Raw genomic sequence first — 14426 nt, 5'->3', positions numbered from 1 at the left:
GGTCTGAATATTGGCCTTGCTCACCTTTGCTATGTTCACTGAATTAACTGGAGGCCAGCTGCTTTCCTGAATCAGGGAGAGATCTCAAGCCTTTGGAAGACTGCAAAAGACTTAGCTTAGCTTTTGCTTGGGGTTTCATAAGGACAGTGCTTTTGGAGTGCTTTAAAAACACAACATCTAAGGATTCTCAGAAACGTTAACCAGTGCTCCCCAGCCATATGCAACTTTAAGGTAAATCACGTGATGAGCATCTATGTTTTGTATAGTGTCAGTCACTTGTGGTGTTTACCTGAGACATAGAACTCAACGCTCCTCTCTTCTTCACCAACCTTATTTGAGGCCACGCAGTAATAGATTCCTGATGTGCTGCTGTTTTCCATTGTTAGTGTGCTCACAATCTGCCAGGCAAAAAGAGAAAAGGTAAAGGCTTAGCAGAGAAGTTTGAGAGCAGTGGACAAGGATGTGACTTATGGTAGAAAAACAGTTAATAAAGGAGCTTCCAGCAGTGTGTGAAGCTCATAAGCAGACAAGTGCTTGCATTAGTGTTTTGGTCTCTCATCTAGCATCACCTCATCCCAGTTAATTTTCTTCCTTCCTCATTCCTTCCCCTTATCCTTGACACCTCAGCCAAGGTCTGAGTGTGACAGCATCAGCAAAGGGAAGGACCTGGAAAATTCAACCAAGACACTGTAAATGAGCCACACTTTCACCTGTTTTCTACCTTTCAGTTATGGTGTCCATGGGTCACTATGTGGGAAGCAGGTTGTTTGTATGGATGTGATGTAAAGAACATTACAGAGATTTGCTTTGTTTTGATATAACCCCAGAAAAAGGAGTGATACAGCCCCTTTGGAACCCAGCTTACTCTTACAGATTGTCCTTGGAAACACCTTGGTTCCATAACCCTTCCTCCAGGTTTCTTTGGACTTGTGCAGTGCAGAAGGAAACCTTGGGGAAGGCTTGTGGTAAGGCACTGGCAAATGAATAGAGGAGAAGTGAGAAGGAGGGAGCACTTGTCCTGAGCTTCACCACAAAGAAAAAGGAAGCAGCTCAGTTTCTCCTGGGGGCTGAATTAATACACCTCTTTAAGAACTTGTGTTCTTTAACATCCTAAGCCCCTGCTTCTGTGTAGGGCCTTGCTGATGAGGAGCTGGCCAAATGGCACTCCCTGTCATGATGCGACATCACAAGCTCATTGAAGACTGTTCACAGGTCATGGCTTCAATTATTCCTGGTACTTCCTTTGGGCTGCTAGGAAGAAAGGAGGATCTAGCCCACCATGGCAGAGATGGTTTTGCAAGATTACTTTGCTTTCCCTGCAGCCATTCACTTGAGGAACTCTGAGCCTTCACATTTGGAACAAATATCACTTTATTTGTTGTCCTCTCTTAACGACTTTGAGGATCAAAACTTATAACACCCTCTGGCCATTTGTCCTTATCTCCAGAGAGCCCTTTGAAGTGCACAAAAGCATCTCTGGACTTTTTAATATCCTAAACTGAATGCATACAAGACATTCCTTTACTCCCTATAAAGCTGTACTGTGAATGTGTCTATAGCTGTGTGGGATGAATTATTCTAGTTATCTAAGATTTTCTGAGCTTTGGCACTTTAAATCCTGTAGGGAAATGAGTTTTAAAGGTTTTGATCCCCTGTGCATTTTAAATTCTAAAGGGGAACATTTTCCTTTTCACCTCACCAGAATAACGGGTAAGAGGAAGAGGAAAACTATCTACTTTTCATGGTTACCAAAACACAGAAATTAACCAAAAATGGGGACAAACAATCTTAGGGATGAAAATGGAAGACCAGTAAACTCAGCTCCCTCTGGTGTCCATCAAAGAAAGAACTGCACAGTTCTGATTTATTTATGATGTGAAAATTGCTCTGACTTGGATGTTAAATCTCCCAGGGAAGCAGCTCGTTCCTCCTCCTTTTTCTATTCCTGCAGCATTGGGCCCAATGCCACAGGTTATTAACAAGCACATGTTCAGAGCACTACTCCTGTCTTTAAGCACTGGACTCTGCCTTTTGAACTAATGCTGAATCAGAACAAAGATCTTTCAGTGATTACTGGATCTTAGAATTCTATATTTGGGAACAGAAAAAGTCAATGTGTTGAAACGGATTCACCAAGGACAGAAGGGATAAATTTGGACAGCTATTTAGCAGCTATTAGTCTTGCAAAGTGACAGCTCTAGATGGGAAGTCAAGAGCAATACTGCAGTACCCATTCAAATCATAAAGAGGAATGCAATTATCTATTCTGGAGTATGGCCAGAGTTTCAGAGGTGATACTGTGAGTGTTGTAAAAATGGATGCAATAAAACTCATACTGCAGTTGGTGGCCCAGAGGTAAACGCACACATGTGCTCAAGCACATACAAATGCCAACATTTCTATGTAACTCAAGAAAAGTCTGACATGATAGTAGAAAAAAGAGGAAAATAGCTGTACCAAGAACTCATCCAAGATAATCTCACACATGTCTAGATGTGAAGTTGAAAAAGATGCTAAATTGATGGAGGGAAACAAGCCTGGCCTGGGGGGCAATTTATTTTGAAAAATCCACTGTGGAAAAGAGAAAGCCATTTTCTTGTTTGTATGTTCAACATCATGATTATAACCTTGGATACCAGTTTGATATACAGCTGAGCACAAGAGTGCTCAGTGTTCTCTATTAGAACCTGGCATCTCCCAGGATCCTCCAGAATGTGGCTTTCAAACTGGCAGCATCCACCAGAGCACTGTGTGTGGTTTCACAGTGGGAAACAAATGATCTGGAGTGATTTTCCTGTAATAAGATGAATCCTTTGAAATCATTGCATGTCACCTTTTCACTCTAGCTATGTGCTCCTGGGTAAATCCCAGAGATTGGGAGTCCAATCATTTTTGCAGCATCTTGGCTTAAGGCCTCAACCGCCAAAATGCCCTAATCCTGGTTTAGTCTTCAACAGTCTGAGGCTTTGGAACACACATGTAATACCAAAGGGCATCCAGATCCTTCTTTGGTTCATAAAGCCACATGGTTCTGGCTTCTGCAACGAAGAACCTGAAAGAGACATTTAGGAAGCCAGCAGCAATACCTGCTTTTTGTAGTATCTGGACAAATCAGTAAAGGATAACCCATGGACAAGAAGATCCTATTAACCCAAATGTTAAAACCACCCACAGACTGATATTCACAAGGCAGATGTGCTGGCAGTTGCTCATCACCTGTTACTGCAAAGAGTCCAAGTTGAACAAACGTCACCTCCATGACTTTTGTCCGTGCTTGGTCACGGTGTGAAGTGGGAGTAAGAAGGGATCTTCCAAATGCCACCACTACACTTACAAAACACATTTGCAACAAATATATGCAAAACCTGGTTGAATGAGAAAACAATTTGAACTCGAGCGACTGAGCACAGGAATCTTTTTCCATTACTGACGGGAAAATTGTTAGCAGAGTTTTCTCTCTCAGGGGAGTGACATAGCCCCAGCATTTGGGGACCTTCAGTATGCACTGGAAAAAATTCAGAGGGGATAATCTACTTTAAGTACTTAGTCCATGCACCTGCAAAGTATTTTCCATTCTGGATTCAGAGCCAAGATAGAAAAGTTAAGAATGCTGGCATTTGCTGCAGCAGACACAGAAAGAACTTAGTGGGATGGGGCTCTGGTGGTCCCCACCCTCACTCAAAGCAGGGCTTGTCTCAAAACTTTTGCAGCCATTCCTCTCAGAAAACTTGGCTTCCAGATAGCACAGTGCTTTGTGCTAACCTGAATCAATGAAACCGATGAGAAATCTGCAATTACATCAAAACGTTTTTATCTCTGAGTGAAATTACTGTCCATGAGCTCTTGAGAGCCTCAAGGTTAGCACTTTAGTTTACCTTCCCTGCAATCTCCTGACCAGGAGCAGCTCAAACTAACTGACACAGTAACCCTTGCACTGTTCTCCTGCCATGAGTGGCACACCAGCAGTGACTGTTCGGTCATTTGCTCTGTGCAGGCTGCACTGGAACCAGTGGGATTAACAGCAGAGTACTGGCATGTAGCGTCTAGACATTTTCCTGGTGGGAGCTGACCTGAGACCCAGTGAACTCACTGCATGCCGAACACTAAACGTCCCTCAGACAATAACCAGTTTTGATTGCCTGTGTTGAATTTGGATGTAAAGGGCTCCATTTCCTATTACTTAACCTAAAGGCCACCCAATACTGCGAGCCCACGGAAGGGCTTATTAGCTAATAAATAATTGCTATGAAGGAATAAACCAAATTCAAAACTCAATAAGAAATGAAATGACTGATCTCTGAAGAACAGCTATGGCAAGTAAATAGGCATTGCTGCTGGGAAAGCCCATAATGGAACAGCTCAATAAAGTCCACGTCTTGCACTGCAATGTTCCCAAACTGGTAAAAACAAGCCATTTTAGGAGCAGCCAAATAACATTCCACAGCGCTATACTGTGAGTGTTTTAAGACATCTTGTGGTAAGGACAGAGCAGCGAGACCTTTTTTTAAGCTGGAGCCAGTACAAATTAATATATCTTGAGATTCCTTGCTTTCTCTTTCCTCTGTCTAATCTCCCCCTCCAACGGCTTTAGTTAACAATTCTCTTTCACTTCGTTAGCTGTATGTGGGCGAGGATGAGGAGCAGAAAAAGCGGGTGGAAAACTTCTCAGCTGTCTGACTCTGGCAGAGCTGGGGTGGAGGCGGCTGGAGGGAGATGAAATTAATAGGGAACTTCACCAGAGATCCTGCAAAGAAAATATTCAGCTAGCTCCCATTCCATCTACTTGAATGGCACAGAATAATGCTTATTTTTATAGCCTGACAATTCCGAGCCATGCTCTTAGTTCATCCATTCTAAATATGCTAAAAGACGGACTGAGCGCAAGTGAGAAGATCAGGCTGCTAGCTGACTGGGAACTTGTAGGTTTTACTCTCTTCTCTGGCAGAGGGAGGTCTTCTCCCTGCAGGATGAGAGGGCTCTTTCTTATGTCCCCAGGCTCTCCCAGGAAGCCTTGCCCAGGACAGTGCAGCTCATGTGCTGCTGCTGGGCTGCTCTCTTGTATTGCGGATGCTGCGTTCAGAGACCCAGCTGTGTGACAGGTCACCTGCCAGAGATGATATGGCAGGGCTATCTGGCTCTCCCTTGGAACATGCACATAGCCAGGTGGCATTCAGCAGCCATACTGAGTTGTTCACATTTTTCACCAAACCCGTTCCACTTCTTTAATGTCATCCTCCTGGAGGTTCAAGCCTGGTGCTTTTGGATCAACTTTCTTGAGTGGTTATGAATTTCAGCAGCAAAACTGATTCATGAGTTTTATTGCAAAAACATCCACGTGGCCAGGCTATTCTCTCATATATACATGAGAGAGAGCAAGAGAGAGAAGCCCCCAAGGAGGACAGAATTATGTGTAGATGTTGTTCTTTTCTACTTGTCTCCCAGGCTCAGACCAGTATGTTCAGCTTACTAACAGAAAAGAAAATAAGATAACAAGCTAGTGCTTTACAAGTTGAAATGGAAATTTAGGCAGTTCATGAGATCAAGAGCGTTTCACCTAGTATTAAAACACAGTCTTCAGAAGTAGCTACATTGCAGTTTAAATCACAGAGTGATTCCTTTAGTACTGACTTAAAACCACCAGGAAAAGTAAGCTGGTGTGATATGACTGCCTGAACCAATACTTAACCAAAATTTCTACAAACTACTTCCTAATGGTAGTGATAACCCCATGCTTTTCTTTAGGAATGAAACTCAGCCTTCAGGATGACAGGAGGGGGTGAGATTCACTTCTCTATCTTGAAATAATAATGGAATAATCATGATGACAAAGATGACAAGAGACCTCAATTTTCCATGCCACTTGCATAAAGATGCCTGAAGATCTTGATGTGAGCCAGAATTGCTGGTCTGCTGCAAGAATCCTCACTGCCACTGCAAGCTTGTTTTTAAGTAAGATTTTGGATCTGGGAATTTCTGGGGGCTTCTTCCCATATTCCTGGCAGCTCTGAAAAGTTACTGCATTTTTTCAAATGTCACTGAACAAACAAACATGTATTGCTAAAGTTCTTTGAGAGTGAACAGCAGGACGCAGAGCAACAGATAATATCAAAGAGACTGGGTAAATTCCACCTTCTGCTCCGAGGGCCGTCATAGGACAGCCTCAAATCACACAGGAAAAATAACCAATCTCAGCTAATCCCAGCTTCATAGCACAGTCAATAAAAGCCATGCTCTGTCAGACTGCAATGTCTTTATTATTTCATGTGGCTAGTCAATGCAGATGAATTACCTGTGAGGACATGGTGGGAATGGATTGGGTTGTTTCCTGTCTATTTCATTTCTGGTTGAATTAATGACTGATAAAAAACAAGGAAAAGTCTGAAGGCTATAGGATTTCATCGCTTTCTTTTTTGAATTATAGTCTATTATCTACAGGCTCCACCTAACACAGATAGCCTTGGACTTCAGTAAGGGGGAAGGAGGGGAATTGTCTGTTAATGCAGGCAGGGAGGCAGAGTGCTGAAATTTGAGATTCATGAAGTCCAGTTTTATTACTTTGAATAAATCTTAATAAGGACATAAAAATTATAAGGAAACGCCTCAGAATGTGTTTTCAACCAGTGGATCAGCAGGAGATGAAAATAATGAATATATTATGAGCTGTAAAATTATGTAACTTTCAAAAAAGTATTTTTAGGAAACTTTAATAATGAAATATGTAAAAGCTTAAGTTGAAGAGTGTGGGCCGAGCTTTTGAAGATGTCTAACAAATGAATACTTCAGTCTGCCTGGAGCCTAAGGAAGGGGCAGGGATGGCTGAGCAGTGCTGTGAGTTGCAGCCTGGGCTCTGTGTGGCACTCAGGTGGTAGGGGAGAGCTCAGATGTCCCTGACCAGCAACCAGCAAGGAGCAGGAATGCATTGAGCCCCATAGATCCAGGAGCTCTGTAGAACTACTGAAGCGCCTCATTCACAGGGACTGCAGCCAGATTAAGTCCGTGATCAAACAAAAATGTCACAAAATGCTTGCCTCAGCAAAGCAGGGAAGAGAAGAAATGGAAGGAGTGTACATATACATAAGCATAGCAAAGCAAAAGTGTTTTTACTTTTGTGTCATTGGGTGTCTCACTTATCCCAGCACGTGGGTCAATCCAGCAGCCAGCAGATAGTTTTTAAGTCACAGTAGTAGTGAAAGTCTTAACTTTCATATGGGAACTAACATAAATAAAGACTGATCATCAGATGTAAAGTGAGTTCTTGGACACCTGATCATGTACTTTGACAGGCTGTATATATGGACAGAAACAGTAGCCACAAAAGCCACAAAACTCTTGTCATGCCTTGCTGCTAATGGAAGACTTAGAAAAGGAGGGAAGTGTGGAGGTACATGTCATTGACTTCCCATTTTTGCAATGAGAGCTCTGTAAATAGTTGCTTTAACCTAAGATCTAAAATTCTTAGAGGGTACATTAAAGACAGAACTTATGGGACACTATGCTATCTAAATAAATCCAGTATTTTCCAACAATGCAAAAACTCAAGAGCGAACTGTGAACACTGATTTTCTCCATCCCAGCCCAACTTCTATGCTTCAGAGCTCTGTTTTAGATTAGGTTTAGAACTGGAAAGTCTCCATGAGAAAGAGCAGATGACTGAGGCACGGATTCTGCCAGATGCTGATTTAGTCTGGACCCAATCCAGAAAAGCACTTTAGCTTCACACTTAACTTTAAGCATGCAAATAGCCCAAGAATTATCATATGGTTAAAGGTACCCCAGGATCTGAGCTGCAGCATTCAGCACACTGCAGTTTTGAGCACTAATTGATCTGAGTCAGCCACCTTGGAACACGTGCAGCTGCAAAACTGCTCTTACAGCCACAGACTTGTGCAAGTGCAACAAGGGTAAAACAACAGAGCCAGAGCCCAGCATCTTCTCCAAGGGTAGCCAACTGTCTGTCTGTGAATCTAGAGCAGACCAGCTTTGGCAGCTTCTCAGGGATCAGCATGGCCATGCGTAACCAGTATCACTCGGTAGCATTGCAGGTGCCTGGGAGGCATTTAGCAGATTAATTGCTGAGATCTTTGCATCTCATTTGAGAAGCGTGCCCCAGTACTGTCTGCTTGAAAGTGAAGTGGGCAGGGGTGTGCAGAAGGAAGGAGATGTTCCTGCCCTTCTCACTCAGCAGCATGGCTGGGGACCCCAGTGGGTGAGGAAGTGCCCATGCATCAAGTTGAGGCAGGAAGGTGCTACAGGCACCCTGACACTCACCATCAGGGCAGCTACCCCTGGCCATGGCTGGCCTCTTGAATCATGCAGCTGCTTAGCTCCTGCTGCTGGAAGAGTGGGCAAGGCTGGCAGTACAAAGTACTCTCCAAGTGCTAAGCATTCTAATCAACCTGGCATCCTGTCAGCTGTGTGTGCTTCACAGGACCCCTCTTGCTCTGAACTGCTCTTAGACTTCCTCAGTACTGAAGGAGACAGAGGTTTTTGACCCAAAATTCTTTGGAGCGTTTTAAATGGGGTAAGTGACATCATTGTCAGAATCCCAGCATTTATAAACAGCAGAGAGCTAAAAATGATCCCAGGGCTGTGGAATTCTAAGCATGCAAACAACTAGCAGCAGCTTGGGAACCGTGGGCAGAATGCTGTGTGTGATTGCAGCATCCCTCCATAAAGCTCCCTGCTATTCCAAGGGATCGCACTCAGATTGCATCAGACACAAACCTTTCTTTTGTCCCCGTGCTTCATGGTTATGTTTTCAATGCTCTTGATCTTGTTGCCTATGAACATGTTCTCCTCAACCACAATTTTTTGTCCTGTAGGGTTGCATCTGGAAATAGAAAAGCAAAAGTGGCATTCAGAAACCTAAGTTACTGCCGATAATGCAAGGAGGTGTTAGTAAAGAGGGAGAATGTCATTCTTCAGAAGTAGGGTTAGGTCTTAAAAAAACTTCTAAAAACTGTTGCTGATAAACATCATTACCTCCTCTGAAAGCTGCTGTATTCCTTCATCACAGCATTTCAAAATTACTACTTAGAACTCAACTTGACAAAGATGAACAAAGATCAGCACGTGAGCAGCCAGGAACCCCCCCCAGACTTTCTGAAGACTGAAACCAGCAAATACTGGCCAACTAATTGAATCATGTGAGTTTAATCTGGCTTATAAGAGTCCAGCTCCATGCAGCCATGGCTATTTACATTCTGTTTTGAGCACTTGCAATGCATTTCAAAATTAAAAATGCGTAGGTAGCACACGTTGTGCTGGTGTACATCTGCACCATCCATGGTAAAGAGCTTTTCTAATGTCTTTAACTACAGTACTCTAATAAATGAGCAGATGCATGGGGCTTTTTGTGCTTAGCAGCACAAAGGTTTGGGAGCACTCAGACTTCTACAGATGATGACCAAGGGCCACTATGCCACTACTGCAGAAAGCTAACATGTGAATCAGCCATGCCTTTGCCAAACCAGTGCAAGACATATGATTAACACCCTGGGTCAAGGGAGGGTTTATAGCTTTCAAAACAGCCTCATTAGAAGCTGCCTTGGATGACTTCCTGCAAGGCACTTTTCTATCTTGAGGATGAAGGGAAAAAACTCAAAGGAAGCAAATCACATCACAGCTATAAGGAACAATGATAGAGTTCAGGGATTCAAAGTACACCAGTGAGGAGGGGGGAGAGAAAGAGGGAGAGAGAGGAAGTGAGACAACAGAAGGAAGTGGGGTCTGTGTCATTTCCCACAGGAATCCTCCTACAGCTTCTGCTGGAAGAAGATAAGGCTACCCCAGAGGCCAGGAGAGGTGGACGCCACTCTGCAATTGTGTTTGAATTGATAAGATCAGAGAGTCAGGGAGCTGGAACAAGGGTTATGCGAGGTCTTTTGCCACCAAGTCACTCATTCAGAACTGACTTTATTCAGCATCCATGACCAATTTTCTCTCCCTCAACAGAAAAGTCTAGAAAAGATTTCATGTAATCTCTGTGGCTTTCTTATGACTGCATAGTATTTCTTTATGGTATTTCCACCCTGCTCCAGCTTGAATACCCCCAAAGCAGCAGCCTGTGTGCCTTCTGCTTACCTGAGATGCCAGCAGCCCTGCCTAAGCCTATAGATCACTGCCTTGTGATTCCCTGGCCAAGCAAGGTGAGGGGCTGCTTTCCTCATGCAGGGATAGTGGGTCACTTCTCAGACTCAGCCTGGGGCAGAGCATCCAGCATTGCTGCCAGGCTGTGGTACATAACCTGGGACAGCAGTGGCTGTTTGTCACTTTTCCCTTCAATTGCAGCATTTGGAAAAACACCGAAACTGAGAAAATAAGGAGCCATCCAGCAGTTTTCTCTTTGGTATCCTAGAATTACTTTCTTCTTTTTATGGATGTAAAAGCTGCCTTCATCCTCATCACCAGAGTATAGCTGAAGTGCAGCCAGAGTAGTTACAGGTGACTCCACCACATCCCCAAAACTGCCAGGGGAACACTGCCATTCAGATCTGAGCCCAGGCCCTGCCTCATGGATCACTCTGTTTGTACAGCGATAGGAACAAAGGAAGCGTCTACTTGTAGAAGGTAAATCTCAAAAGGCATCTTGTGCCCTAACCATAGAGGCTGCATCCAAGAGGGATAAGAAAATACATTGGTAAGCCAGAGGAAAGTTGGTAGATGAGATAAAGAAATACCCAGTCTGACTGGTCGTCATTTTAAGCTTATTTGACACAACTCTGATAATCTAGAAGGTGCTTGTGATTCCAAAAAGATGATAAACAACAAGTTGGGGAAATCTGTGGGGAATCACTACTTGTGATTGCTAATTAAAAGAAACAAGATGTACTGGGAAGAAGAAGCGATGTGGAGCCAGCAGCCCAGCAGTGCGTTCCCCACAGCGAGAGCTGCCACGTGCACTTACAGTGTGTCTGTGAGGCTGCAGGGCTGCCACTTCCACTCAACCTTCGGGTCAGGATTCCCGCTTACAGTGCACTGGATTTTGTGCTTGCTTCTTAATTCCACCCGCTCGATCTTATCGAAATCTGTTTCCTTTTCATAGATTTTGGGTCTCTCTAAAGAAAAAACAACAACAAAATAAGTACAAAAGAGCAAGTTTACATCTGCAGCAGTGTTCTTGTTTCCATCAAAGGATTGGCAGCCCCTCACTAACAGTGATTGTTTATTGATGCTGATGAAGTTGTAGAGCAATTACCAGCAATATGAAAGTATTAAACACACAGAGGAACACAGGCACTAGTTTTGGTGTTTCAGAGACACATCACACCATGTTCTCCTGAATTGCTTTCAAGTGCTGTTGTGGCTGTTATGCTACTGGAACTGTTATGCCATGAAACATCTATTGCTTGGGGACTGCAGGATCAGGCTGCTGGTGCAGGTACCGCTGGTAGCACAGTGCTTGACTTCTGATGTCACCCCCCGAGAGGAACCTTATCAAGCAGCTGCTGCTCTGCAGAATCACGACCATTGTGCAAGGTTCTCCCCAGGGTCACTGCAAAAAACTTCTTTTGATCCGAAAACACTGCTTACCTTTTCTGTGTGCCATGCACTGGGTGAAGGCAAGGAAGAAGTGGTGGATAGAAACCACTTGTAGAGTTACACCAAGAAATCCTTACCCCAGAAACAGCAAAACCATTAAAAAGGTCACTGCGTTATTCCCATCTGGACAGACTGCAAGATCACCCCCTTGAATTGGAAATCTCACCAAAGCAAACTTGCATGTGTGACACTTTCAGGGCTGCTTGTTGCCAGCAGGAAAAAAAAAACCCACTCTGTCCCATGTATTTCCAGCTCCCACAGGAACATGCAAAAATGAGAAATACTGTTAAAAAATCTCCAAAGTGAACTGAACTTTTCCTAACCTCGGAGAGGGTGGGTTTGAGACTGAAATGAAAGCACAGGCTCTTCCCTGGTGCAGACAGCTCTGCCCATCCCCAGTCCTATCTCTGTCTGCTTCTCATAACAGGAAACCACGCAGATTTATTGGTTGGGGTCCGGCAGTGGAGCCCCTTTGTCCAGCTGAGTGCAGCCGCTTTACATGAAGGCTTTTGACAAGTTGGGAAGTGAATGCAGATTATATTTCTATTTTTCGGTTTAACTTATTTTTCTGCTGTCAAGGAGGCCCCAGATGTATAAACAGGAGCCACTGCCCACCTCATCAATCTTGAGCCCTATTCCTTTTTCTTCATTTTTTTCCCTTTCAGCCCTTCTCTCTTACCCAAGGACCAATCACTCCAACCCCATGTCTCAGCAGGACCCTCACCTTCCATTCTTCTCGCTGCCAGGTCAGATTTAGACCTCAGCATTGCCAGAAATAACACATCAGGTTTCCTTCTCACCCAATGAAAGGAATTGACTTCACCTGCTTCAGCTGTATCCTAACTTCCACAGTAAAACCTTTGCTACTTTGAAGGACCCTCCTTAGATCCCAATTAGTGTTTCACTTAAAGAAAACCACAAATGACAGTCCTTGGTTTGGTTTTGCTGTTGCATCCTGTTTTGCCTTTTGCTCCCTTTTGGTCTGCCTGCAGATGCAGCTCTGCCAGGCTCTGAAGCCCACTCCTTTCCTCAGGGACAGCGCTGGCTTTTTGGGACAGAGGAGGGGAAGCAGGGGGCAGATGGAGCAGCTCTTCAGCCTGTGCCTGGGGCCCTTCCTGCACATCTCATCGGGAAGCAGGAGCAGCTTTTGGGTTGTGCAGTGTTTCGCAGACCAAGTGCATGGACATCTGTGGGCGTACGGACCACTCATGGCAGACTTTTGGCACAAAAGCTGAATTTCCTTGTAACTACTGTTTCATTTCCCACCACCAAATTATTTCAGATCATGACAATGATTTTGCAAAATTCCCTGCAGACAGAAGCGCATTCTTCATGGTCTCATACATTTTTCTTTTCAGTCTCAAATTCTTTGTTTTCCATGTTTGGACTGGACTCAGAATCATAATTTTCACTCCGAAATAGAGACCTAAGTTCAATGTAAAAGGTTACTCAAGTGATGTGTTTTTGAGCTGAAAGAACAAAGCTTTGCACACCTGGGGAGAGGGACAGTACGTCTGGTGTTTGTTTTTGTCTGAAAGAGCATGGGGAACAAAGTAAGTTTGATTACAGTCTTTGAATGTTAGGAGATTATTCTTGGTGAAATGAGGAGTAAGTTGAATGTCATTTAAATTATCCTTCTAGAAAAGAAAGATAGTTTTAACTTGATCTAATTAAAATAAGAACATACGTGAGTGACAAATGAATTCTAATTCCACAATTACTTCACTGCATGGCACTATTAAATATTACCTGAAACCCAGAATGAGTCAAAATGATTCATCAATTGAAATAATTAGTATTTATGAGGTTTGGGCAATTATTTTCTTAAATCTGGAGGGGCTGGCTGGAAGTGCCTCCCCATTATTTCTCTCGCAGTGCATTACAACGTGGTTACCGTGGGGGAGCTAAATCTGGGCATGTCTTTCAGAAACAGAAGTGGGTTTTTTTGTAAGTTTCTTTCTCCCTGCATAGGATGCAGTGGAGGTGGCTGTCACCCTCGGAGTGACCCTTGCTGTGGTGTTACCCCAGTTTTGGAAGCAGTTCTTTGTGCTGTTAGAGATGCTGGCATTGGCTCCCACGTGCCTCAGGTTTGTAGTGTGAAATATGCTGGGGGACACTGATTGGGCTGAAAACTCTGTGAAGCCGCACACTGTGCTGGCCATGTGCTGGCCATCCTACACTGTGCCCCTGAGGACAGCCGAAGCGTTTCTGTTCCTTTTGCTCACTGCTGGACTAGATCCTACCTGCAGAAAGTGCCCCTAACAGCGGTGGAAAGCCTTGGACCTGTAAGGCTCACTGTGTTCTCTGCTAGGTGCTGGCCTTTCAGATTTGCAAGGACTGTCACCAGATGGTTGGCTCAGTGGGCAGCTGCAGTAACCTTGCCTGCAGAACGGCTCTGCACTTGGAAGCTGAGGAATTTTTAACCTAATACCAGTGATTATTTAATTTAATATTATTTAATGCATACCTGGTGGTATATTTCTCAGATAACTCTCTCCCTCTTCCACACGTGCTCTGCTTTCTCTTTCACATCTGCTTACAAAGCAGCATGGCGGGTTATGCACCAACTCTTGTGCATCTCTGCTCATGTACAGGTGTGCAGGGAGGCTTGGGGTCAGAATCCAATCATAAGCACTGCCAGAATCCAAGTCTATTTCTGGTTGCACCTTAAATTAAGCATCTAAAAAGTGCAGCCACATTTGCATGCACATAGCTATCCTTAAGCATGCAAAAAAACCAACCCTGTTGGAACCTGAGCACCACAACAGCAGAGTGACACAGCAGCTGCCCCTGTGCTGCGCCCTGCAGCGCTCTCTGCCTGCTCCCCCAGGCACAGTGCAGCCCTCCTGGCTCCTCCTGGGCTCTCGGAACACTTCCCTGTGTGC

General features: G+C 44.2%; 1 protein-coding gene across 2 annotated transcripts in view; it reads right to left on the bottom strand.

Moving 5' to 3' along the window:
• Nucleotides 1–14426, bottom strand: part of LOC122163917 (vascular endothelial growth factor receptor kdr-like) — a 119993-nt gene that overhangs the window by 43868 nt on the left and 61699 nt on the right. For both annotated transcript variants that reach the window (XM_042825492.1, XM_042825493.1), the window contains exons 10-12: nt 10907–11057; nt 8725–8830; nt 290–398 (exon numbers count right to left, since the gene is read on the bottom strand). In XM_042825492.1, the coding sequence (XP_042681426.1) occupies nt 290–398; nt 8725–8830; nt 10907–11057 (366 nt within the window). The remainder of the gene's footprint in view (nt 1–289; nt 399–8724; nt 8831–10906; nt 11058–14426) is intronic.

This window comes from Centrocercus urophasianus, unplaced genomic scaffold (genome assembly GCF_019232065.1).
Source record: "Centrocercus urophasianus isolate 14NV4802_14NV808 unplaced genomic scaffold, USGS_Curo_1.0 seq_24, whole genome shotgun sequence".
Lineage (NCBI taxonomy): Eukaryota > Metazoa > Chordata > Aves > Galliformes > Phasianidae > Centrocercus > Centrocercus urophasianus.
The sequence above is the reverse complement of the archived record's forward strand: the minus strand, read 5'-3'. Positions and strand labels throughout refer to the sequence as shown.